The sequence below is a fragment of the Thalassophryne amazonica genome, chromosome 5 (assembly GCF_902500255.1).
Source record: "Thalassophryne amazonica chromosome 5, fThaAma1.1, whole genome shotgun sequence".
NCBI classification, from domain to species: Eukaryota; Metazoa; Chordata; class Actinopteri; order Batrachoidiformes; family Batrachoididae; genus Thalassophryne; species Thalassophryne amazonica.
The window spans coordinates 10,573,630-10,599,983 of NC_047107.1; the positions used below are offsets into that span (position 1 = coordinate 10,573,630).

At 42.0% G+C, this 26,354-nt stretch overlaps 1 protein-coding gene across 3 annotated transcripts in view; it reads left to right on the plus strand.

The window, feature by feature from the left end:
- LOC117510099 (citron Rho-interacting kinase) overlaps positions 1 to 24,166 on the plus strand; it is a 582,117-nt gene extending 557,951 nt beyond the window's left edge. For 2 of the 3 annotated variants that reach the window (XM_034169717.1, XM_034169718.1), the window contains exons 37-38: positions 2,657 to 2,954; positions 23,957 to 24,165. In XM_034169717.1, the coding sequence (XP_034025608.1) occupies positions 2,657 to 2,954; positions 23,957 to 23,980 (322 nt within the window). In that variant the 3' untranslated portion in view covers positions 23,981 to 24,165. Of the gene's footprint in view, positions 1 to 2,656; positions 2,955 to 23,956 lie in introns of all 3 variants that reach the window. The other variant, XM_034169719.1, reaches the window with a different exon arrangement.
- Positions 24,167 to 26,354: the final 2,188 nt, after the last annotated feature.

A 26,354-nucleotide genomic window follows, 5' to 3' on the forward strand; every position in this document is an offset into this window, starting at 1 on the left:
AATAAGGATAACTTCAACTCTGTTCTGTGCAACCTGTTGGACTTCATTGCAACAGCCAAATGATGAGTGGTCAACAAAGGAAAAGTCTCCATGGATTACTGAGGATCTGCGACCCCTCAGGAAACACTGTTGGCGGATTGAGTGCAAATGTTAGTCCTCTAGACAGGAATGGTCTATTGGGCATGGCAAGATGGTTTGAAGGTGTATCAATGTGCCATGTCTGCTGCTGAAACAGCTTTTTATTCTAACATAATCAGTAACAGTAAGCAGGATTCTAGATGGTTATTTGACACAGTGGCAGTACTGACCGAAGGAGCAGCAGTCTGTTGTGGATGTAAATCTCACAGCAGGTGATTTTATTTCCTTTTTTACAAATACGAGGTCTGTCCGAAAAGTAACGGACCTTTTTATTTTTTTCAAAAACTATATGGATTTGAATTACGTGTGATTGCATCAGCCAAGCTTGAACCTTCGTGCGCATGCATGAGTTTTTTCACGCCTGTCGGTTGCGTCAATCGCCTGTTGGCAGCCTTTGAGTGAGCACTGGTCCAGCCCCTCATCGGATTTTCATTGTGAGGAAAATGGCCGAACACTTGGAGCAGCGCTATTGCATCAAATTCTGCTACAAACTGGGCGACAGCCAGGTGGAAACGATTCAGAAAATCCAGACGGCTTTCGGAGATGAAGCTATGAGCATCACACGAATTAAGGAGTGGCATAACCAGTTTAAAGACGGCCGCATAATGGTGGAGAGCGCACTGCACTCCAGTCTGCCTTCAACATGCCAAAATGACGAGATCATTTCCAAAGTGAACGCTGTGGTTATGCAGGACCATCGTGTCACTGTCCGAGAAATTGCGGAAGAGGTGGACATTAGTAGGACTTCGGCACATTCCATTGTGACAGAAGATTTGGGCATGAAACGAGTGGTGGCGAAATTTGTGCCAAAGTTGCTGACGGCAGAGCAAAAGCAACGTCATGTTGAAGTCTCACAGGACATGCTGGACTCCATTCAAACTGATCCCAGCTTTATGGACACCATAATCACCGGTGATGAGTCCTGGGTGTACGGGTACGACCCGGAAACCAAATTCCAAATCATCACAGTGGAAGCATTCCACATCGCCAAGACCGAAGAAGGCGCACCAAGTGCGCAGCAACATCAAGGTAATGCTGACTGTTTTCTTTGACTCCCATGGTGTGGTACACCACGAGTATGCACCACAGGATCAAACAATAATGAAGGAGTATTACAGGGATGTCCTCCGTCATCTACATGATGGTGTGCAGCACAAGAGACCGGAGTTGTGGGCCACAGGAAAATGGCGCATCCACCACGATAATGCTCCAGCTCATTCATCTCACTTAATTCAGACTTTTTTGATGAAAAATCAGACTCCGGTGGTTCAACAGGCGCCTTACTCTCCTGACGTGGCCCCTTGCGACTTCTGGCTGTTCCCAAAACTTAAAAGACCATTAAAAGGAACGTGATTTGAGACAAGAGAGGACATTATGGCTGCAACTATGGCGGACCTGCACTCCATTCCAAAAGAGGCTTTCTTGGAATGCTTCCAACAGTGGCAACACCGCTGGGAGAAGTGTGTGGAGTCCCAAGGATACTACTTCGAGGGTGATTAGGTTTCCAACGCTCCAGGTAAGCCAGTTTTTTTTTCCCAGCCAAAGGTCCGTTACTTTTCGGACAGACCTCGTAAGATTGATATTTGAAACAGGTTACCAAAGTGTCTTGAAGAAGAATTTTGTACTTACAATGGCTTTCTGAATGCGATGTCAATATCGGAAGGTAACTGATTTTGAGCCCATTTTGCTTGCTGATCAGTCCAAGATGATTATGAATGCTAAAAACACAGATATTGGAATATTTCTCTGAAAACAACTTGTTAGAGTCATTGCAATTGGCATTCAAAGTGTTCCACTCTGTTGAAACCGTGCTCAAAGTGGTAAATGATTAATTAAATAACATAGACTCAAACTCTGCATCAGTGTTATTATTGTTGGGCTTCGGTGCTTCAGTTGATCCTGTCAATCATGGTGTTGTATTAAATAGGTTTGACATTTATTTTGATATTTCTGGTGCAGTGATCTTGTGGCTGAGATAAGTTGTTGATTCAATCCCAGTGTGCTGTTTTCAGCTGTTAACCATGGTGTCCCTCAGGGATCAGTGTTAGGCCCGTTGTTATTTTCTCTGTATGCAGTCCTTTGGGAATGCTTGCAAGCACCTTTCCTGGCATAGAGAGCAATGTAATACCCCTCTAGTTTTTACAATCCATACAAAATCCATACAATCACCCTTTCCATATTGGGACAGAAAGTTCTTTCTTCACATCTGTAGGTATGATGCCCATCTTCCAAATTGAAACAAAGATTGTTGGCAATGCCAGGAGAACAGCAAATCCACCCACCTGCAGGATCTCTGGTCTGATGCCACAGTTCCTTAGAATTTCCCTGTGCTCAGCTTTTTTCACAGCCTTTGCAATTTCACCAACATTTAGTGGTTCACAGCTGACTGTAGAATCAACCACAAGAGCTCTGGCACAAGCAATTTTGAAGGTTTCTTGTCATGTTTTGTGGCATTTGTTACCTTTACACAGAGGGAGACTCTGAAGTGAAAAAATTTCTCTGTTGTTGTGTATCTCAGTAGTCCCAGTAGTCCCAGTAAACGAGGCCCACCCACCTACAGTGAACACATCACCAAACGTTTGACCTCGGGATCTGGTAGTCACGATGGTTTACACCGTGAGCCCAGCACCCCACATCGCTATCGGGAGGGTCGCACCGAATTCAGAAGGGACAAATCTCCAGCCCGGCCACTAGACCGCGAGAAGTCACCTGGTAGGGTGCTGGACAGTCGCAGAGAAAGGTCCCCTGGGAGATTTGGAGACAGTACCCGACTCCATGCTGGGTCTGTTCGAACACAACTTGCCCCAGTTAACAAGGTGACGTGTAAACACGCATGCATCCACACACACACACACACACACACACACACACACACACACACACACACACACACACACACGCGCGTGCACACACACACACACACACACACACACACACACACACAATGAATCAATAAACGAGGTCTGTCCAAAAAGTATCGTACCTTTTTATTTTTTGCAAAAACCATATGGATTTGAATCACGTGTGATGGCATCAGCCAAGCTTGAAACTTGAAACTTGAAACACAAAAAAGGCAGAAGGCATGGACATCAGCACTTTTTCGGCACATTCTACTGTTACAGGAGTTTTTTTCATGGAAAGACAAGCGTAGGATTGCGCCACCATGCCGCTCCTCTTTCCATGACAAAAACTCCTGTAACAGTGGAATGTGGCGTAAACTGGACACTGTTTTGATCTGGTATGTCCTCTGACTAGCACAAAAAAATGAGGTGGGCTTCATAGATAATTGGCAAAGCTTCTGGGGAAAACCTGGTCTTGTTAGGAGAGACGGCATCCATCCCACTTTGGATGGAGCAGCTCTCATTTCTAGAAATCTGGCCAATTTTCTTAAATCCTCCAAACCGTGACTATCCAGGGTTGGGACCAGGAAGCAGAGTTGTAGTCTTACACACCTCTCTGCAGCTTCTCTCCCCTGCCATCCCCTCATTACCCCATCCCCGTAGAGACGGTGTCTGCTCCCAGACCACCATAACCAGCAAAAATCTATTTAAGGCATAAAAATTCAAAAAGAAAAAATAATATAGCACCTTCAACTGCACCCACAGACTAAAACAGTTAAATGTGGTCTATTAAACATTAGGTCTCTCTCTTCTAAGTCCCTGTTGGTAAATGATATAATAATTGATCAACATATTGATTTATTCTGCCTTACAGAACCTGGTTACAGCAGGATGAATATGTTAGTTTAAATGAGTCAACACCCCCGAGTCACACTAACTGTCAGAATGCTCGTAGCACGGGCCGAGGCGGAGGATTAGCAGCAATCTTCCATTCCAGCTTATTAATTAATCAAAAACCAGACAGAGCTTTAATTCATTTGAAAGCTTGACTCTTAGTCTTGTCCATCCAAATTGGAAGTCCCAAAAAACAGTTTTATTTGTTATTGTCTATCGTCCACCTGGTCGTTACTGTGAGTTTCTCTGTGAATTTTCAGACCTTTTGACTGACTTAGTGCTTAGCTCAGATAAGATAATTATAGTGGGCGATTTTAACATCCACACAGATGCTGAGAATGACAGCCTCAACACTGCATTTAATCTATTATTAGACTCTATTGGCTTTGCTCAAAAAGTAAATGAGTCCACCCACCACTTTAATCATATCTTAGATCTTGTTCTGACTTATGGTATGGAAATAGAAGACTTAACAGTATTCCCTGAAAACTCCCTTCTGGTCTGATCATTTCTTAATAACATTTACATTTACTCTGATGGACTACACAGCAGTGGGGAATAAGTTTCATTACACTAGAAGTCTTTCAGAAAGCGCTGTAACTAGGTTTAAGGATATGATTCCTTCTTTATGTTCTCTAATGCCATATACCAACACAGTGCAGAGTAGCTACCTAAACTCTGTAAGTGAGATAGAGTATCTCGTCAATAGTTTTACATCCTCATTGAAGACAACTTTGGATGCTGTAGCTCCTCTAAAAAAGAGAGCTTTAAATCAGAAGTGCCTGACTCCGTGGTATAACTCACAAACTCGTAGCTTAAAGCAGATAACCCGTAAGTTGGAGAGGAAATGGCGTCTCACTAATTTAGAAGATTTTCACTTAGCCTGGAAAAGAGTCTGTTGCTCTATAAAAAAGCCCTCCGTAAAGCTAGGACATCTTTCTACTCATCACTAATTGAAGAAAATAAGAACAACCCCAGGTTTCTTTTCAGCACTGTAGCCAGGCTGACAAAGAGTCAGAGCTCTATTGAGCTGAGTATTCCATTAACTTTAACTAGTAATGACTTCATGACTTTCTTTTTAACTATTAGAGAAAAAATTACTCATAACCATCCCAAAGACGTATCGTTATCTTTGGCTGCTTTCAGTGATGCCGGTATTTGGTTAGACTCTTTCTCTCCGATTGTTCTGTCTGAGTTATTTTCATTAGTTACTTCAACCAAACCATCAACATGTTTATTAGACCCCATTCCTACCAGGCTGCTCAAGGAAGCCCTACCATTATTTAATGCTTCGATCTTAAATATGATCAATCTATCTTTGTTAGTTGGCTATGTACCACAGGCTTTAAGGTGGCAGTAATTAAACCATTACTTAAAAAGCCATCACTTGACCAGCTATCTTAGCTAATTATAGCCAATCTCCAACCTGCTTTCTCCTCAAAAATTCTTGAAAGGGTAGTTGTAAAACAGCTAACTGATCATCTGCAGAGGAATGGTCTATTTGAAGAGTTTCAGTCAGGTTTTAGAATTCATCATAGTACAGAAAGAGCATTAGTGAAGGTTACAAATGATCTTCTTATGGCCTCGGACAGTGGACTCATCTCTGTGCTTGTTCTGTTAGGCCTCAGTGCTGCTTTTGATACTGTTGACCATAAAATTTTATGGTCAACAGAGATTAGAGCATGCCATAGGTATTAAAGGCACTGCGCTGCGGTGGTTTGAATCATATTTGTCTAATAGATTACAATTTGTTCATGTAAATGGGGAATCTTCTTCACAGACTAAAGTTAATTATGGAGTTCCACAAGGTTCTGTGCTAGGACTGATTTTATTCACTTTATACATGCTTCCCTTAGGCAGTATTATTAGACGGTATTGCTTAAATTTTCATTGTTACGCAGATGATACCCAGCTTTATCTATCCATGAAGCCAGAGGACACACACCAATTAGCTAAACTGCAGGATTGTCTTACAGACATAAGACATGGATGACCTCTAATTTCCTGCTTTTAAACCTCAGATAAAACTGAAGTTATTGTACTTGGCCCCACAAATCTTAGAAACATGGTGTCTAACCAGATCCTTACTCTGGATGGCATTACCCTGACCTCTAGTAATACTGTGAGAAATCTTGGAGTCATTTTTGATCAGGATATGTCATTCAAAGCGCATATTAAACAAATATGTAGGACTGCTTTTTTGCATTTACGCAATATCTCTAAAAATCAGAAAGGGTCTTGTCTCAGAGTGATGCTGAAAAACTAATTCATGCATTTATTTCCTCTAGGCTGGACTATTGTAATTCATTATTATCAGGTTGTCCTAAAAGTTCCCTTAAAAGCCTTCAGTTAATTCAAAATGCTGCAGCTAGAGTGCTAACGGGGACTAGAAGGAGAGAGCATATCTCACCCATATTGGCCTCTCTTCATTGGCTTCCTGTTAATTCTAGAATAGAATTTAAAATTCTTCTTCTTACTTATAAGGTGTTGAATAATCAGGTCCCATCTTATCTTAGGGACCTCGTAGTACCATATCACCCAATAGAGCGCTTCGCTCTCAGACTGCAGGCTTACTTGTAGTTCCTAGGGTTTGTAAGAGTAGAATGGGAGGCAGAGCCTTCAGCTTTCAGGCTCCTCTCCTGTGGAACCAGCTCCCAATTCAGATCAGGGAGACAGACACCCTCTCTACTTTTAAGATTAGGCTTAAAACTTTCCTTTTTGCTAAAGCTTATAGTTAGGGCTGGATCAGGTGACCCTGAACCATCCCTTAGTTATGCTGCTATAGACGTATACTGCTGGGGGGTTCCCATGATGCACTGTTTCTTTCTCTTTTTGCTCTGTATGCACCACTCTGCATTTAATCATTAGTGATCGATCTCTGCTCCCCCCCACAGCATGTCTTTTTCCTGGTTCTCTCCCTCAGCCCCAACCAGTCCCAGCAGAAGACTGCCCCTCCCTGAGCCTGGTTCTGCTGGAGGTTTCTTCCTGTTAAAAGGGAGTTTTCCTTCCACTGTAGCCAGTGCTTGCTCACAGGGGGTCGTTTTGACCGTTGGGGTTTTACATAATTATTGTATGGGCCTTGCCTTACAATATAAAGCGCCTTGGGGCAACTATTTGTTGTGATTTGTTGCTATATAAAAGATTGATTGATTGATTGATTGATAGCACAGGAATTAAGACAGACGTGCGGAGGAACTCATGGCGCAAAGCATCGCCGTAATGAAGCCTCACAGGACATGTTGGGGCACGTCCAGCTCATGCACAATTTCTCGGATACTCACACGACTGAAAAGCAACCGAAGCCGTCTGAAAAGCCACCTGAAAGCTGTCCTGTGAGACCAACACGGAGGTGGTTTTGTCCCGCGCCATGAGCGGCATGGTGGCGCAATCCTCCGCTTCTCTTTCCATGAAAAAAACTCCTGTAACAGTAGAATGTGCCGAAAAAGTGCTGATGTCCACGCCTTCTGCCTTTTTTTGTGAAAGTTAGACGAGGTCCCGGATCAACAAAGCCTTCACGTTGGAAATGATCTGGTTGTTTGAGCAGGGTGTGAGCCTGTCGATCGGCGCTCGGAGCGTGCCGCATTCTCAGACGCTGTGGGCGGTCTTTAAACCGGCTGGAACACTCCTTAATCTGTGTAATCCCCATAAAATCGTCGCTGAAAGCCATCTAAATTTTCCGAATGGTGGTCCAGCCGGAGGGTCTTTCACAGTTTCTGGAAAAATTTGATGCAGCAAAGCTCCAAATCTTTCAGACATTTATTCGCAATAAAAATCCAACGAGAGGGGTGGACCACTGCTCACACAAAGCCTGCTCACAGGCGAATGACGCAACTGACAGGCGTGAAAAAACTCACGCATGCGCACGAAGGTTCAAGCTTGGCTGATGCAATCACACGTGATTCAAATCCATATGGTTTTTGCAAAAAATAAAAAGGTACGATACTTTTTTGGACAGACCTCGTATTGTTACAGATCATTAGGTCAGATACACTCCTGGCCACCATTACTGACTCACCTAAAATTTAAAAGTAGAATTTAAAATATGTTCATAAAATGAACCACTTTTATCTACTCCATATATGTAATAAACTTTCCAAATTTATTGAACACAAAGACAAATGTAACCATTTTTTGAATAAACAAGGGCGATGCTTATGCAAAACGTGGATCACTTAGACCAGTGTCAAGTTTGTCAATGGTCTTAATGAGGAGACATTGTGTACCATGTCTTTGATACACAAAGTCTTTGCTAAGGTAGTGCATAGACAAGAGTTCAGACACTCTGCCCCATGGTGGCCACAATTAGAACTGAAAACATATCAAATGTCAAACTTTCTTGAAGTGTCAATGAGGTAAACCTGTGTACCAAGTTTCACCTCGATAAATAAAAATATTTGTCAATCTATTGCGTAAACAATGTTTCAGAGACTGTCCCACAATTACAATTGAAATGTACTCAATGTTGAACTTGTGAACCTTCTGTGCACTCTTTGTTAAGAAATGTACATTCACATTGGGAACAAATTGCAAAGACAACATACAAATGGAACAAGTGCAAGCACAGATTTCTGACATCCGCCCAAGCCGGATCCTGTTTACCTCCAAAATTCAGTAGAGTCGTCAGTGCCCTAATATCTAATCTGTGGTGAAATTTGTCAAAATCCGTGCAGTAGTTTTGACGTAATCCTTTAGAAACTGGATCCGGATCCAGATCACCTCCAAAATTTAATGGCTTCTGCATGACCTACCTAATATCTATCTGTGGTGAAAATTTCGTCACAATCCGTTTCAGTAATCCTGACAGACAGACAAATAAATAAACACTGATGATTTATTATGACTTGGCAGATGTAATAAAGCTTTCTTGGTGTACAAGAAAGAAAACATGACATGTCTCAGTCATTCACATGTACATTTTCTCAGATGGTTACTTTATATAACATTTATTTTTGTATAAATGTTGGTGTTTTGTCCCTTTAAAGGAAAAGACCTCTAACTGTAAATATACAAAAGCATATGATGTGGTATGTGAATTCCTCTGCAATCCCCCAATACAGTCAATTCATTCATTCATTCGTTCATTAAAAAATGAATATAATATTAAAGAGAATTATCTGTCCCCACACACAGCAAAGGTCAGGTTTCAGATCTTGTTTTTACTCTCAGTCTTAACATGGACTCTGTTTGTTCTGAGGACATTTTTATATCTGAACATGTTCGTATTCCTTTTAAATTGTCTCTTAATCTGGATTGTCCGTCTGCTCCTCATGTGATTTTGATCTCGTTTTTTTAATCATCTTACTGGCAGATGTATTTTCTGCTGCTTTTGAGTTGTTTAGTTCAGATGATAATATTTTAGTTTTAGTCTTTTAATCATTATTGCCTGTCTGTTTTGGACCGAGTGGCTCCTTTTAAAACCAGAGACGCCCCTCAGAATAACTCCTCCCCCTGGCTGAATGACAGTGTACGCAGCTTTAAGGGATATGTTGGAAAGTCCATCTCCTCATTTAAAGGAGCTTTTAATTTCTTTTAACAGTATGATGTGAGGGCTGCCTCTTTTACACATTGATTTCTAACAGTCAGCACGAAATGCAAAATTTAGTTTGATGCCACAGAGATATTGTTGCACCTGCATCTCCAGCCTGCAATCATTCAGTCAAATGAAGACTGTGCAGTTTTTTGTCCTTTATCAGTAAAATTTGTGATATCAGGGCAAATATCCATCCCTACCTTTCTTCTCCTAGTTAATATCACTGAAAGAGCTCACTGGTCTGGTTCACAAAATGAATTCTTCCTCCTGCCCGCTTGATATCGTCCTTACTTCCCTGTTGAAAAAGGTCTTCCATTCTATTGGCCCGACTGTTTTATTCATAATTAACAGATCATTTCTGTCTGGCTGTGCTCCCCAATATTTCAAACAGGTAGTTATTGACCCTCTTTAAAAAACAAACAAACAAAAAACTAATGCTAACACTTCATTCAGTCAAAATTTTAGGCTGATTTCAAAGTTGCCTTGAATTTCCAAAGTTTTAGAAAAAGTGGTGGCCGAACAGCTTAATGAGGTTTTATCTGAACATAATATTCTTGATAAATTCCAATATGGGTTTTGTTACTTACACTCTACGGAAACTGCCCTTCTCAGAGTTTCAAACTATATTTTAATGTGCAGAGATGCAGATGAATATTCTGTATTTGTTGTCAATATTCATTGTCCTTTTGGATCTCTCTGCAGCTTTTGATATGGTCGATCATGGGGTTTTAATCGAGAGACTAAGGACTTGGGAGGGCATTTCTGGGTCTTCCCTTGACTAGTTTTTATCTTATCTTTTGTACAGGACTTTTGCTGTTGCTACTGACAAGTCATGCTTTCCTGTGGTGTGCCTCAAGACTCTGTTCTGGGACCTATATTATTTCCTCTATGTTTGCCCCCACTTGGTCATGTCTCAAGCTCTTTTAAAGAGGTTTCTTACCACTGTTATGTGGATGACATCCAGCTGTATGTTTCATTCACTTCTCAGTTTGTAGGGTATCTGCTCTTCAGAACTGTGGTGAGGTTGTTGGAGACTGAATGGCGGCTAACTACTTATCTTTTAATACTACAGAAACAGAGGTCCTTGTTTGTGCCCCTGGTAAGCTTGTTCCTACTGTGGTTGGGAACCTTGGCTCTCTGGCCCCTTTTGCTGTCTCAGCAGTCAGGAACTTAGGCGCTACATTTGATCATCCCCTCAATTTTGACACGTATGTTGTTACCCACCTGGCACAATCTTGTTTTTTTCATTTGCGTAATATTGCTCGTATGAGCAGCATTGTGTCTAGGGCTAAGATGGAGATGATCATTCATGCTTTAGTCTCATCATGTCTGGATTACTGTAATTTGCTGTTTTTTAGCTGTACCAAGTCCTCTCTGGACCGCTTACAAATGTTCCAGAATGCATTTGTAAGGCTCCTTACAGGGTCATCAAAGATGTCACATGTAACGTTGATTCTTTCCACCCTGCACTGGCTCCCTATCCATTTTCAGAATCCAATTTAAAATTCTGGTACTAACTTTTAGAGAGCTGCATGGTCAAATCCCTCCTTATATCACTGAGCTATTATAGCTTATTACGTGTTGTGCTGCCTTGGTGTGTACTCTATTCTGCTCCCCCTACCCTTCTGTTTCTGTAGGTGCCATGTCAAGGAGCTGATTACCTTCACCTGTCCATTACTCATCAACACCTGTATTAAAGCCCTGGTTCATCCACTCCCGAAACACTGTTTTTGCATTGCGGTACCTGGTCCTTGTGCAGTAAGGCCATCTCTAAATTCCTATCCTTGTGGTTTTTGACTCCTTGTGTGTTTTGTCTCCAGCACCACCATCCACCTGCCAGCTCTGTCACCTAGTCCCAGTTCCTCAGCACATTCCAAATTCCTTTGTATCAACATTCCAATAAATTTTTACTTTGTGTTTTCACTCACTCAGCTCCCTGGTTTTTGGGTCCAGTTTGGGTTTTCATCGGCTCGGCCATAGCAGTATGTGACAACCAGGCCTCTGAGGTGTTCGGACCTGGGGAGACTGTGCATTTGAGGTGGTGGCACTTAAAATGTGGAATGTACTACCTTTGGACCTATGCCTGTGGACTCTGTTGAAATGTTTAAAGTGAAGCTCAAGACCCATTTGTGATTTTTATCTTGAATGGTCTATATAAATAAACCTTACTTACTTAATTGGCACTTCATCCACCATATGACAGGTGTTAGGAGGATAGGTGTATCCAACTACCGAGATCTGGCCACTTTTGGTCTAGTCATTCCAACAGTCAGCATATGGACTGAGGGGCATTTGCTGTGCCAGATGTTACCTCATCAATGAGCATATTGTGTTGCTTAGACTCAGACATTCACTGGGTGTTGTGTCTGTTGTCTTAGTCCATGATCCAACTGTGATAAGTGATGTCTCTGTGGGGAGACCTTTTATTCACAGCTTCACTTGGTGATTGATGACCCACCCAGAGGTGACACTTTATTGGTCAGTGGTAATTTTAATGCAGTCACTGACACAGGGCTGGTTATGGGGACTGACTTGGTTCACGTAGATCCAGCAACCGTGGTGAAAATGATTCAATGCTCTTTGCAAAAAACAGAGGGCTCAGAGTTGATGTATCATGGTTTCAATATCCAGATGTACTCCACTGGACTTGGCAATCTAATACTGGCAGTGTTCCCAGGGAGATCGACAATGTCGTTGTGGGAAAATGCTAGCAAATCCTGCAGAAATGTAGGGTCTACATAAGTGCCAGTTTGGGAATTCTGACCACAGTCTTGTTGTGGCTTCCCAGAGTGAGGTGATGTTCTAGTGGTTAAGCGTTCTAGTGGTTAAGCGTTTGGCTTGATACCAGAGGATCCTCGGTTCAAATCCCAGCCTGACCGGAAAATCACTAAGGGCCGATGGGCAAGGTCCTTAATCTCCTAGTTGTTCCTGATGTGTAGTGAGTACCTTGTATGGCAGCACCCTCACATTGGGGTGAATGTGAGGCATTATTTGTAAAGTGCTTTGAGTGTCTGATGGAGATGGAAAAATGCTATATAAATGCAGTCCATTTATATGCTTTGGTGTTAATGAAATTAACAACACGTGCACTGGAGGTCCAACAATTTCCCTTGTGGTGGCCACTGACTTTTTCCATCCTCATCTTTTCAGACTGATTTTTGACTAGTGTTGCCTAGCATAAGTGTCACTACTGGTAGCATGGGGTGGTATTTGGACCCTACAGATGTTGCACAGGTAGTCCAACTACTCCAGGATGGCACATGAATATGTGCCATTGCCATAAGGTTTGCTCTCTCTCCCAGCACAGTCTCAGGAACATGAAAGGGAATCCAGGAGAACTGGATAGGGTCATAGAAGGTTCTTAACCCATCAGCAGGGCCGGTATCTGCTCCTTTGTGCACTGAAGAACAGTATGAGCATGCCAGAGACCTACAAAATGACCTCCAGCAGGCCACCAGTGTGAATGGCTCTAACCAAGCAATCAGGAACATACTTCATGAGGGTGGTTTGAGGGCCCGACATCCTGCAGGGGGCTCTGTGCTCACAGCCAGCACAATGGAGCTCTATTGCCATTTGCCATATACAGCAGAATTGGCAGTTCTGCAACTGACACCCTGTGCTTTTTACAGATGAGAGCAGGTTCAATCTGAGCATATGTGACAGACGTGAAAGGTTCTGGAGATGCTGTGAAGAGCATTATGCTGCCTGTAATTCATTATTATCAGGTTGTCCTAAAAGTTCCCTAAAAAGCCTTCAGTTAATTCAAAATGCTGCAGCTAGAGTACTGACGGGGACTAGAAGGAGAGAGCATATCTCACCCATATTGGCCTCTCTTCATTGGCTTCCTGTTAATTCTAGAATAGAATTTAAAATTCTTCTTCTTACTTATAAGGTTTTGAATAATCAGGTCCCATCTTATCTTAGGGACTTCGTAGTACCATATCACCCCAATAGAGTGCTTCGCTCTCAGACTGCAGGCTTACTTGTAGTTCCTAGGGTTTGTAAGAGTAGAATGGGAGGCAGAGCCTTCAGCTTTCAGGCTCCTCTCCTGTGGAACCAGCTCCCAATTCAGATCAGGGAGACAGACACCCTCTCTACTTTTAAGATTAGGCTTAAAACTTTCCTTTTTGCTAAAGCTTATAGTTAGGGCTGGATCAGGTGACCCTGAACCATCCCTTAGTTATGCTGCTATAGACGTAGACTGCTGGGGGGTTCCCATGATGCACTGTTTCTTTCTCTTTTTGCTCTGTATGCACCACTCTGCATTTAATCATTAGTGATCGATCTCTGCTCCCCTCCACAGCATGTCTTTTTCCCGGTTCTCTCCCTCAGCCCCAACCAGTCCCAGCAGAAGACTCCCTGAGCCTGGTTCTGCTGGAGGTTTCTTCCTGTTAAAAGGGAGTTTTTCCTTCCCACTGTAGCCAAGTGCTTGCTCACAGGGGGTCGTTTTGACCATTGGGGTTTTACATAATTATTGTATGGCCTTGCCTTGCAATGTGAAGCGCCTTGGGGCAGCTGTTTGTTGTGATTTGGCGCTATATAAAGAAAAATTGATTGATGACTGGTTTGTGGTGGGTCAGAGATGGTCTAGGGAGGCTCCTACCTGGAAGGACACACAGACCTCTACAGGCTAGACAACAGTACCCTGACTGCTATTAGGTATCAGGATGAAATTCTTAGACCCACTTTCAGACCCTACACTGGTGCAGTAGGCCCTGCTTTCCTTCTGGTGCACGACAATGCTCAGCTTCATGTGGCGAGATTCTGTAGGCAGTTCATTGAAGATGAAGGAATTGATACGATTGACTGGTCCCAATGCTTGCCTGACCTAAATTCAATAAACACCTCTGGACACCAGTTCAGTCCATCTGAACTGGTGGTTCAGGTTGCAGCTCAGACTGTCCAGGAACTGACACCCTGGTGCAGAGCTGGGAGGAGATCCCACAGAACACCATCCAACATGCCATTAGGAGCATGCCCTGATGTGGTCAGGCATGTATACAAGTGCATGTGGATGATACAAACTACTGAGTACCATTATGAGTTACTGCAATGAAATTTTGGCAAAATGGATTCACTTTGATTTTGGGGGTGTCTTTGAATTGACTACCATTTGCAGGTGACAATTTAAATTTCCATCAAATGAGTGACTGTGGAATGCGTTAGGAATGATAGAATGTGTCATACATCTTTGTGTAGTTTTCAAAATATCTATCTATCTATCTATCTATCTATCTATCTATCTATCTATCTATCTATCTATCTATGACAGTAGGTTTAAAAAAAGTGAATAAAACTCAAAATCCTTAGAACAGCTTTTATTTCCACACTCGCAAATGTACAGGGAACATTGCACATTTGATTCCAAATCAAAACAAGAAGAAAAAATGATCAATCAATCAACCAATCAACTTTTTTCTTATATAGCGCCAAATCACAACAAACAGTTGCCCCAAGGCGCTCCATATTGTAAGGCAAGGCCATACAATAATTATGAAAAACCCCAACGGTCAAAACGACCCCCTATGAGCAAGCACTTGGCAACAGTGGGAAGGAAAAACTCCCTTTTAACAGGAAGAAACCTCCAGCAGAACCAGGCTCAGGGAGGGGCAGTCTTCTGCTGAGACTGGTTGGGGCTGAGGGAAAAAAACAGGAAAAAGACATGCCGTGAAGGTTTGTTGATAATTTACAGAAAGTAATAACTTCATGTGTTCAATACTTTTTTCCTGTCACTTCACATTATTACACATAACATGACTTCTGTGTTTATCTGTTTTTGGTTTCTTTATGTGTGTGTGTGTGTGTGTGTGTGTGTGTGTGTGTGTGTGTGTGTGTGTGTGTGTGTGTGTGTGTGTGTGTGTGTGTGTGTGTTACTTGGGTTGGTACTGACATCTGGTGAAAATTTCATGTCAGTTGCACCTAGTGAGAAAAATGGTGACATGACGTGTTAAATACTGACTTGCCAAAAGGGGGCACTGTGGTTCCATCCCTACGATGATTGTTGTATCACCTCTGATCTTTGGCCATCTGGCTGGATTGAGTGAGCTGTTTTCATGAGAAGACATGAACAAGAATGCTTTGAGAGTGCCTTCTGGAGACGTAGGATGCTATAAATTAATTAAAGAGTACTTGAGGGTTGGCATCTTCTGGTACCAGGCTAACTAGCAAAACTGCTTGATGTCACTTTGATATGTTCCAGGCTTAGGAGTGTCAATTCAAGGCACTTTGTGGTAGGGGTGAGAGGGTTTCGGTGCCTGGTACCAACTGGTGATGCACCAATCCACATTTCTTTCACTTCCGATCCGATCCCAATATCTGAATTTGGATATCTGTCGATACTGATACTATTCTGATACCAGAGCTCTGTTTGCTTTAATATTATTATTATTATCATTATTGTTGGTTTTATATGAGGATATTTTGTATTCTCAGTTATACAGCTTCAGGATGAAGTGCTTTGAGGAGGATTTTCTTAAAAAAGAGACCTGAAAGTTGAGCTATAATTTGCCAGTAGGCACATTTAAGATGCCAACCTTGATGTGATGTTTTGGTGAAATAATTAAGTACTTTTTAAATATGTCTGTGTAGGCTCTCAGTTGTCCAGGTGGTTTCCATATTAGAGAAGCTTGAATCTTCAAGTGGACTGGGTTGCTTGACGCGAGGACGTTTCGCTTCAAATCGCAGAAGCTTCCTCAGCTAAAATTCTTGCTCTGGTAGTCTGACTTCTGTCTTGACTCTTGTAGAGAAGAATAAACAGAAGTCACAAAAGCTGGAGTTTTAAACCTAACCAGACCCCTCCTACCGAGAGGCCGACTGCTATAGGCTGGTGACTAAACAATAGCTCTAATTAGCACCTATTGTGCTCTAGTAAGCACCCTCCTAATGACAGGGCAGCTGTCCCTCCTAATGATGGGACGGAAGCCTCTCCTGATGGCTCCCTTGACGACTCTCCTGATGACGTGAATGACTCATTACCATGAACAAAAGACTGAAACTGCTTTGACCTGAGTACCCCATTATAAACAGGGGACAAAGCTTGTCTCAGACCCCCTCCCCGGTTAAGGCTGGGTTTCAACTGTTTCACATAGAATGCCTCTTTGACCCCTCTCTCAAACCATTTCTTCTCTCTGGCTAAGATTTTAACTTCCTTGTCCTCAAACGTGTGGTTAGTGTCTTTCATGTGTAGATGAACTGCAGACTGAGGTCCATTTGCACCCTGTCTGCGGTGCTGGTATAGCCTTTTGTGTAAAGGCTGCTTAGTCTCACCTATGTAGTGTTCATTACAGTTTTCCTGACATCTGATAGAATACACTACATTGCTCTCTTTGTAACTAGGGATCCTGTCCTTAGGGTGAACTAATTTCTGTCTCAAGGTGTTAACCGGTTTAAAGTAAACTGGGATTTTGTGCTGTCTGAAGATCCTCTGTAGTTTTTCCCCTACTCCTGCTAAATAAGGGAGAGACACTCCTCTTCTTCTTGTCTCCGTCTCCTGTCTATCTGGTCTCTTTGTTTTCTGGGACTTCTGCACTTTGTCCAGGGACCATCGTGGGTACCCACATACTGTGAGGGCTTTTCGTACAAGTTGTTGTTCTTTAGCCCTTCCCTCTGCAGTTGTGGGCACCTGTAGGGCTCTGTGTTGAAGAGTCGTGATCACCCCGAGCTTGTGTTCAAGGGGGTGGTTTGAGCTAAAGAGCAGATATTGGTCAGTGTGTGTGGGTTTTCTGTAAACCCCTGTCTGGAGCTGCCTGTTCTCTCCAATTGTAACATCACAGTCAAAGAAGGCTAAATAGTTGTTTCTGGCATCCTCATGTGTGAACTTGATATTGGAATCCACTGAGTTGATGTGTTCTGTAAAGTCCTCAACCTCCTGTTGCTTGATTTTAACCCATGTGTCATCGACATATCTGAACCAGTGACTGGGAGAGATGCCCGTGAAAGACATCAAGGCTGTCTTCTCCACTCGCTCCATGTACAGATTGGCCACAATGGGGGATACAGGAGACCCCATCGCACAACCATGGATCTGCCTGTAGTAATTCCCCCTAAACAGGAAAAACGTGGTGTTAAGACAGATCTCCAAGAGTTGGCAGATGTGGTCTGGTGTGAGTTTGGTCCTTTCAAGTAGAGACACATCCTCCAGCAGTCTCTGCCTCACAGCTGAGATGGCCTCAGCGGTGGGGATGCAGGTGAACAACGATGTCCCATCAAATGACACCATAGTTTCATCTGCCTCCAGCTGCAGGTCCTTGATCTTGTTCACAAAATCTTGTGTGTTCTCCACATGGTGGTCTGAGTTACCCACTAGGGGAGCCAAAATCCACTTGAGGTGCTTGGCCAAATTGTGTGTGATGGAATCTGTGCTACATATAATAGGCCTGAGTGGCACGTCCTGTTTGTGGATTTTAGGCAGTCCATAGATGCATGGAGTGGTGTCCCCAGGGTACAGTCTGTAGTATGCCTGCCTGTCGATGAGTCCCTCTATCTCCAGGTTTTGGAGGTAGCTAATGATTTTCTTCTTATAGCCGCTCGTGGGGTCTCTCTTCAGACGTTCGTATGTACTGGAGTCACTGAGCAAGTTGTTGATCTTGGCCTCATAGTCCGATGTGTTCAGGACCACCGTGCATCTGCCTTTTTCTGCTGACAGGATAAGGATGCTTTCGTCCTTCTGCAGTGCTGACAAAGCTTTCTGTTCTTCTCCTGTGTTGTTGGACGGAGGAGGCTTAGCACTGTTCAGCACTGCTGTGACGCTTTGTTGGAGATCCCCATCTTCTGACTCTGACAAACTGTTATGTTTAATGGCTGACTCTACTGCAGTGATGTAATCTACTGTCGGTATATGTTTAGGGGTCACTGAGTAATTTAGTCCTTTAGCGAGCACATCCTTTTCTATCTGTGTAAGAACCCTGTCGGACAGATTCTTTACTCTTTAAATAGACTTTAATAGAATTATTTTATAGATTTAACAGAGAAAGGAAAGCTCTCTCTAACTCCTTCTCAATTTTTAATTTCAATGGAGCTTTTTTGACACATATGTTTACATTGTCATAGCAACTGTTATGGAATAAAAATTACAAGTTAAGTCCGCTCTCTCCCTCTGTCTCTGTCTCCCTCTCACTCACTTTCTGTCTTGCTGTCTCTCTCTCCATCTTCTCATCGTCTCATCTCCAACACTGTGCTACTGTACACCAAGCCTCCGCAATTCTACACAACCTTACACCAGTGCAAAATATCCTTTTAGGTTTTTTATCAGTACATACCTGTATTGATAGATTTAATTCATCCCGCTGAACTTTGCTGACAGTGAAGCTTCAAATCCATGGAAGAAGAGGCTGACTGAACTTACATGTTCAGAGGACATGTCCACGTCCATTCCTCATGGACAGATCGCCAGTGACAGGACATGTCCACGTCCACCATTCAGTCCTCACGGATGGATTGCGCACGCCATCGCCTCTGCAGCTTTTTATCACCTCCAGGTTCTCTCAAGATTGTGGCAAGTTAAATAAAGTCCATTAACTCCTGCTCAAGGAGCGATCGCCAGCGAGAGGACATGTCCACGTCCAGTATAACTCCTCATGGATGGAAAATGTGCACTTTCACCTTCTTCAGTTCTCTCACGATTGTGGCACGTTAATAAAGTCCATTAACTCCTGGAAATAATGTATTCTGACTTTTTCCAATTAATCAAATCAATGTGTGTGTCCATGCAGCCAATGCTGCGTACTAGATATGCAGCACAATGCAACTCTACGCAAGCCCAGTGTGAAAGGGACTTAAGGAAGATAATTTCAGATTTTTATTTTATTTTATTTTTGTATTTGAAATGGCATCAACAAAAATGAAAAAGTGAAATACCAAGTGCTGCAATACTTTTGAGGGTAACTGAGAAACACTCAGGCAGTATCTTACATCTCAAATAAGTAAACGGAGCATGAATCAGCTGCTGCCCGCTCATTTTATTAATCTAAAATTACTGGAGAAACACATATATATAAAGCAACCCAAATTAAAGGAGAAAGGCCACTTTTAACAACCTGGACCTCATTTCTGACCTAACATATGGCCGTTTACTCACCAATATAACTTTGGTGTCATGAGGAATCTGTAGTTCAGATCTGGCTCAAAGATTTTTCTTTTTCTACTAAGGTGGATTACAGAAGTGGCCTTGCAGTCAATATGTGTCACCGATGGCTCTTTTAAACCAGACGTGCGGTGCCGTGACATGTCAATCATCTAGGGTTGCACCTGGGGTATCCAATCAGACTTTAGGGGAGTCCAGTACAACCAAGCTCCACCCACTTCATGTTCTGTTCAACCATATTACTTCCTGATTAATTTAGACATTTTCTATATGATATTATAAACTTTATTGCTTTTGTGCAGTGTCCTCACTGTATTTCAAAATGAGCAAATATTTGAATTAAATATTAAATTCTCCCACTTAGAAATCATGGAGGGGTCTGAAATTTTCATCTTAGGTGCATGTCCACTGTGAGAGACATAATCTAAAAAAAATATCCGGAAATCACAATGTATGATTTTTTTAATAATTTATTTGTATGTTACTGCTGCAAATAAGTATTTGAACACCTGTGAAAATCAATATTAATATTTGGTACAGTAGCCTTTGTTTGCAATTACAGAGGTCAAACGTTTCCTGTAGTTTTTCACCAGGTTTGCACACACTGCAGCAGGGATTTTGGTCCATTCATCCATACAGATCTTCTCCAAATCTTTCAGGTTTGGAGTTTCAGCTCCCTCCAAAGATTTTGCTATTGAGTTCAGGTCTGGAGACTGGCCAGGCCACTCCAGGACCTTGAAATGCTTCTTACGGAACCCCTCCTTAGTTGCCCTGGCTGTGTGTTTGGGGTCATTATCATGCTGGAAGACCCAGCCATGACCAATCTTCAATGCTCTTACTGAGGGAAGGAGGTTGTTTGCCAAAATCTCACAATACATGACCCCCTCCATCTTCCCTTCAATACGGTGCAGTTGTCCTGTCCGTTTTGCAGAAGAGCACCCCCAGAGTATAATGTTTCCACCCCCATGCTTCAGGGTTGGGATGGTTTTCTTGGGGTTGTTCTCATCCTCTAAACATGGTAAGTGGAGTTGATTCCAAAAAGCTCTATTCTGGTCTCATCTGACCACATGACCTTCTCCCATGCCTCCTCTGGATCATCCAGATGGTCACTGGTGAACTTCAAATGGGCCTGGACATGTGCTGGCTTGAGCAGGGGCACCTTGCTGCCCTGCAGGATTTTAAACCATGACAGCATCATGTGTTACTAATGTAATCTTTGTGACTGTGGTCCCAGCTCTCTTCAGGTCATTGACCAGGTCCTCCTGTGTAGTTCTGAGCTTTCTCAGAATCATCCTTACCCCACAAAGTGAGCTCTTGCATGGAATCCCAGACCGAGGGAGATTGACAGTCATCTTGTGTTGCTTCTACTTTCTAATAAATAATCATAACAGTTGTCTTCTACCAAGCTGCTTGCCTGTTGTCCTGTAGTCCATCCCAGCTTTGTGCAGGTCTACAGTTTTGTCCCTGGTGTCCTTAGACAGCTCTTTGGTCTTGGCTATGGTGAAAAGGTTGAAGTGTGATTGATTGAGTGTGTGAACAGGTGTCTTTTATACAGGTAACAAGTTCAAATAGGTGCAATTAATGCAGGTAAAGAGTGCAGAATAAGAGGACTTCTTAAAGAAAAATTAGCAGGTCTGTGTGAGCAAGAATTCTTGCTGGTTGGTAGGTGTTGAAATACTTTTTGCAGCAGTAACATACAAATAAATTATTTAAAAAAATCATACATTGTGATTTCCAGATTTTCTTTTTATTTTTTAGATTATGTCTCTCACAGTGGACATGCACCATAAGATGAAAATTTCAGACCCCTCCATGATTTCTAAGTGGGAGAACTTGCAAAATCACAGCGTGTTCAAATACTTCTTTTCCTCACTGTAGATGCCTGCAACACATTTCAAAAAAGCTGGGACAGTGGTATGTTTACTACTGTGTTACATCACCTTTCCTTCTAACAACACTCAATAAGCATTTGGGAACTGAGGATACTAATTGTTGAAGCTTTGTAGGTGGAATTCTTTCACATTCTTGCTTGATGTACGACTTCAGTTTTTCAACAGTGGCGTTTCTGGATGTTGTTGATGTATGGCTTTTGTTTTGCATGGTAGAGTTTTAATTTGCACTGGTAGATGCAGCGACGAACTGTGTTAACTGACAATGGTTTTCTGAAGTGGTCATGTGCCTATGCAGTAAGATCCTTTACACAATGATGTCGGTGTTTAATCCAGTGCCGCCTGAGGGATCAAAGATCATGGCATTCAGTGTTGGTTTTCGGCCTTGCCACTTACGTGTAGAAAGTTCTCCAGATTCTCTGAATCTTCTGATTATATTATGGACTGTAGATGAAGGAATCCCTAAATTCCTTGCAATCGAATGTTGAGAAACATTGTTCTTAAACTGTTGGACTATTTTTTCACACAGTTGTTCACAAAGTGGTGATCCACGCCCCATCTTTGCTTGTGAATGGCTGAGCCGTTTTGGGATGCTCCTTTTATACCCAATCATGACAGTCGCCTGTTTCCAATTAACCTGTTCACCTCTGGATTTTTTTTAGCCTAAGGCTAACTCTCGTGCAATGCATCAAATGGTAACATTTATGTTTTAATTGCACATGGTCCCTTTTAAATAAACTGAAATTGAATTGAATTGGAATGTTCCAAACAGGTGTTCTTTGAGCATTCATCAACTTTCCCAGTCTTTTGTTGCCCCCGTCCCAGCTTTTTTGAAATGTGTTGCAGGCATCCATTTCAAAATGAGCAAATATTTGCACAAAAACAATAAAGTTTATAATTTTGAACATTAAATATCTTATCTTTGTGGTGTTTTCAATTGAATATAGGTTGAAGAGGATTTGCAAATCATTGTATTGTGGTTTTTACATTTTACACAATGTCCCAACTTCCAGTCTATGTAACCCACTTTCTCTGTCTCTACTGTGCCTGATTGCCTTGTGTTTGATGCTAAGCTCTTCAGCATCTCCACATTTTTTCTTGCCTTCTTGTTGCTGACCTTTTATGTTTCTTCCTGCTGCACAGGACAGTTCCAGTATTTACCCCCATGTGAGCATGAGTGTGTGTGGAACGCACATTAGTCCCGCAGTTGTGTGGGTCTGGGGCACAAGCTCAGACCCCTGAGTTACGCTTGGCACCGTTGGTGCTTGCAGCCACACGTGCGTGTCCCACATCGGTACATTCAAATGATGGCAGGTATGTCATCCTGATCCTGACTTTTAGTCTGCTCCCTTGGACTCTGGTGCCTTTAGTGTGGACTGGCCTCTGTGTTTTGCTTCAAACTGATTTCTCTGTTCCATGGACTGATATCCCTGTCTGTGTTTGTGTTTGTTTGTTTTTTTTAACCATTGAGTGTCCCCAGAAGACTAATATAGAATGTTACACTCACCATCCTTTGTGGTTCTCTGCTCAGGTGTCCCCAAGCGTACTCATATTGTTGATTCTGTTCATGTATTTTTACAAAAATAATCTTTTTCAAATGACACAACGTAAGTGAACATATTTCAAACACAAAAATACACAGACACAAAAAAATGGGGGGGGAAAGCACACAAAAAAAAGGTTTCTTGTGTTGTTCCTGTTTTTTTTTTTTTTTTCTTCCCAAATACAGTTGTACGTAAAAGTTTGAGCACCCCTGATGATTTCCATGATTTTCCTTTATAAATCATTGGTTGTTTGGATCAGTAATTTCAGTTAAATATATCATATAGCAGACAAACACAGTGATATTTGAGAACTGAAATGAAGTTTCTAGGATTTCCAGAAAGTGTGCAATAATTATTTAAACAAAATAGATGCCTAAATTTGGCCATCCCAACAGAAAAAATTATAATCAATATTTAGTAGAGCCTCCTTTTGCAGAAATAGCAGCCTCTAAAATGCTTCTTACATAGTCTGGATTTTGGTTTTAGATATTTTGGAGCTCTGTGCTCCTTCTTTACAAAACATCTCAGGTTTGTTGGTTTCCGAGCATGGACAGTCCGCTTAAAATCACACCACAGATTATCAATAATATTCAGGTCTGGGAACCAGGGGTGTTTGCACCAAATTCTGTGCTCTAGGTACTAGCAGATACTGAAGCCCCCCCACTGTTAGTGTTCTTTTTTATTAATTCAGACACCAAATTTCTAATGCATAGTCCAAACCAGGTTTAAATCATGTATACCTTAGATCACACCTGGGAGTCAGAACCCTTTTTAAAGTTGGGGGAGCAATGTTGAGTTGGGGGGTCTGGGTGGGGGGACCAAACTGCGCCATTTTTTCTAGAAAATTGGTGCAATTTGGTGCATTCCCGTGCATTTAACAGACATATACCCCAATGTTGACTACAAATGAGGGTTAGGGATATAAGATGTACAGTAACAGAAAAATATCTAATTTAACACAAGTTTCCAAAATTAGTCACACCTGTACATGTCCCGTGAATGCATATTTACAGCATTTTTCTTGCTTTCTTCCCTTGCAGGTGTGGGATCAGTCATCGGTGTGAAAACAGCTGTGGGGTTTGGAGTTCAGTGGCTGCAGAGAAACCATGTGATCCACACTGAGTGCACGTACGCAAGCACTCTCTTCGCCTTGTTGTCTGTAACATAGTGCAGCATCAGTTCTTAATTTGATAAACCTGCACTGGACACATTTCCCGTGACAATCGTCTCTTCTGACTTATGCTTCGGCGGGAGTCGTCCCAGAGGGAACCTGATCGACTGTATCCACCTTCTTAAGTCCACTCATTTCTAAACATTATTCTGAGGTTTGATAAAGGGGAGACTGAAATGTTGAAGCAATGTCTATTTTTTTAAGGTTCATAAAGATGTTGCAGGGAGAATAAAGATTGTGTTGGTTAAGAAATTCAACTTAACATTGAGTTTGAAGCTGAAATTCTTGCTTGTTTTTCTCTGTTCAGAGACAAAAGGCCACGTTTTAATGACATCAGACAAGGCAACACTTTGCACATGTTGGATTTGTACACGGGATAAAAACTAATTGTTTGACTCGTCTGCCTTTTTTCTTTTTAATCAAATCTGTGGTCCTTTAATAATAGAACTGCTTTATTGACAGCTGTTCACCTGGGCATACCTTGTAAACCAGCTATAGCAGCCAAGTGTTACTTGTTGTATTAGCAAACCTAAGATACATTTTTCAGCCACTTGCTATCAGTCTGCTGCTGATTTTGGTCCAGATGTACTATTTCTGTGCAGTTATATAAAGTCGAGTATCCATCAGGTCCTCAGTTGTTTTTTAGGCCCTCCATTTGTCACATCAGTGAGCATGACTAACTTAAAGCTGCATTTTTCAATCTTGAATCTTTCTGCTGGCTGTGATATTATTTAGTCATGTATTCCCTTGAATTTGCATTCAATAAGTAGTTGTTGATGGTTCGTAATTTAACAATTTCTTGATTTTAGAACTGTATAAGGTTCATGCATTAAAACTGACTAAACTGTCTTGACTGCTTTCTCTCTGTGCATTTTCCTCATTCGTCACTTGGTCCTTCATGGTTTGTCTGAAACAGACCACATGAAACCACCTGAGGCCTGACAAGGATGTGATAATTATTTGACCAAACCTATGGAGACTTAAACTTAGAGAGAAATCCTGTTTGTGTTCTGCAGTGGTGGGCACAGTTCCACTAATCCGCTAACCACTAATTATTGAAGCTAATGTGTTCATTAGCAGATTAGCTTTTCAGATAACTTTGAAAACCATCAGCGGACCAATTAGCTTCTGATAACTTTTAGACCGCTGATATATTTTTGAGGGCACAGTGAATAAAGCTTAACAGTTAAAAACTTTTGTGAAGTCTGAAAGCAAATATTTTAGTGCCTGCTTGTTACATGTTCTGTAGCAGACAGACAGCTATGGGAGGTATGGTTTCTATCCTCTGCAAGCAGAGAAAAGCTGATTACCAGAGAGGAAGATGTAGAAAAAAAAACAATTTCTCTTCACACCATACAGACTCGCCGGCATAGCACCCCAAGTCTTCCGCAGGCAGACAGTTAATTTATGGTTAAAATTTTAAACAAACTAATTCCGGACAAGTTATTTAAATTAACGTCATGTCTGTCATTTTATAAAGTGAAAATATCACCTATATGATTTTGTTTTAAAGTAATGCACTAATTTTGAAGGTTTTAGTGTTTAGACACACATGCCACAGTGCATTATGGGTAATCAGAAAGAAAATGGATCAGAAAGAAATTTTCTGAATACAATAACTTCAAGGCACCTGGCATTGACAAAATTCAAAATTTTTGGTTGAAAAGGCTGACAGCATTGCACCACCACTATGCCGTGGCTTTCACAAAAATATTGAACGGAGAAGAGGACACACCAGACTGGCTAACGACTGGGAACACAAGCCTACTGCCAAAGACCAAGGAAACACAGCTACCCAACAAGTACAGACTCATCTGCTGCCTAACAACAACATACAAATGGCTGACAGGAATCACAGCTGATGCCATTCATGAACATCTTGACACTGGTGGCTACCTGGAAAATGAACAGAATGATTGTTTCAGAAAAAGATTAGGAGCTAAAGACCAGTTACTGATAAACACAGCTATCCTGGAAGACTGCAAAAAGGGAGGAGAAACCTCAGCATGGCTTGGATTGATTACAAAAAGGCATTTGACAGCATGCAACACTCCTTGATCATGAGGTGCTTAGAACTCTACAACATCCGTGAGGAAATAAGATCTTTCCTGAGAGCACAAATGAACAAGTGGAACACCACCATCACCCTCAATCACACAGAGGGACAAATAATAATGCCAGACATACGAGTTCAGAGAGGGATATTCCAGGGAGACAGCTTCTCACCACTTTTATTCTGTTAACCATAGACCCGCTTAGCAAGATCC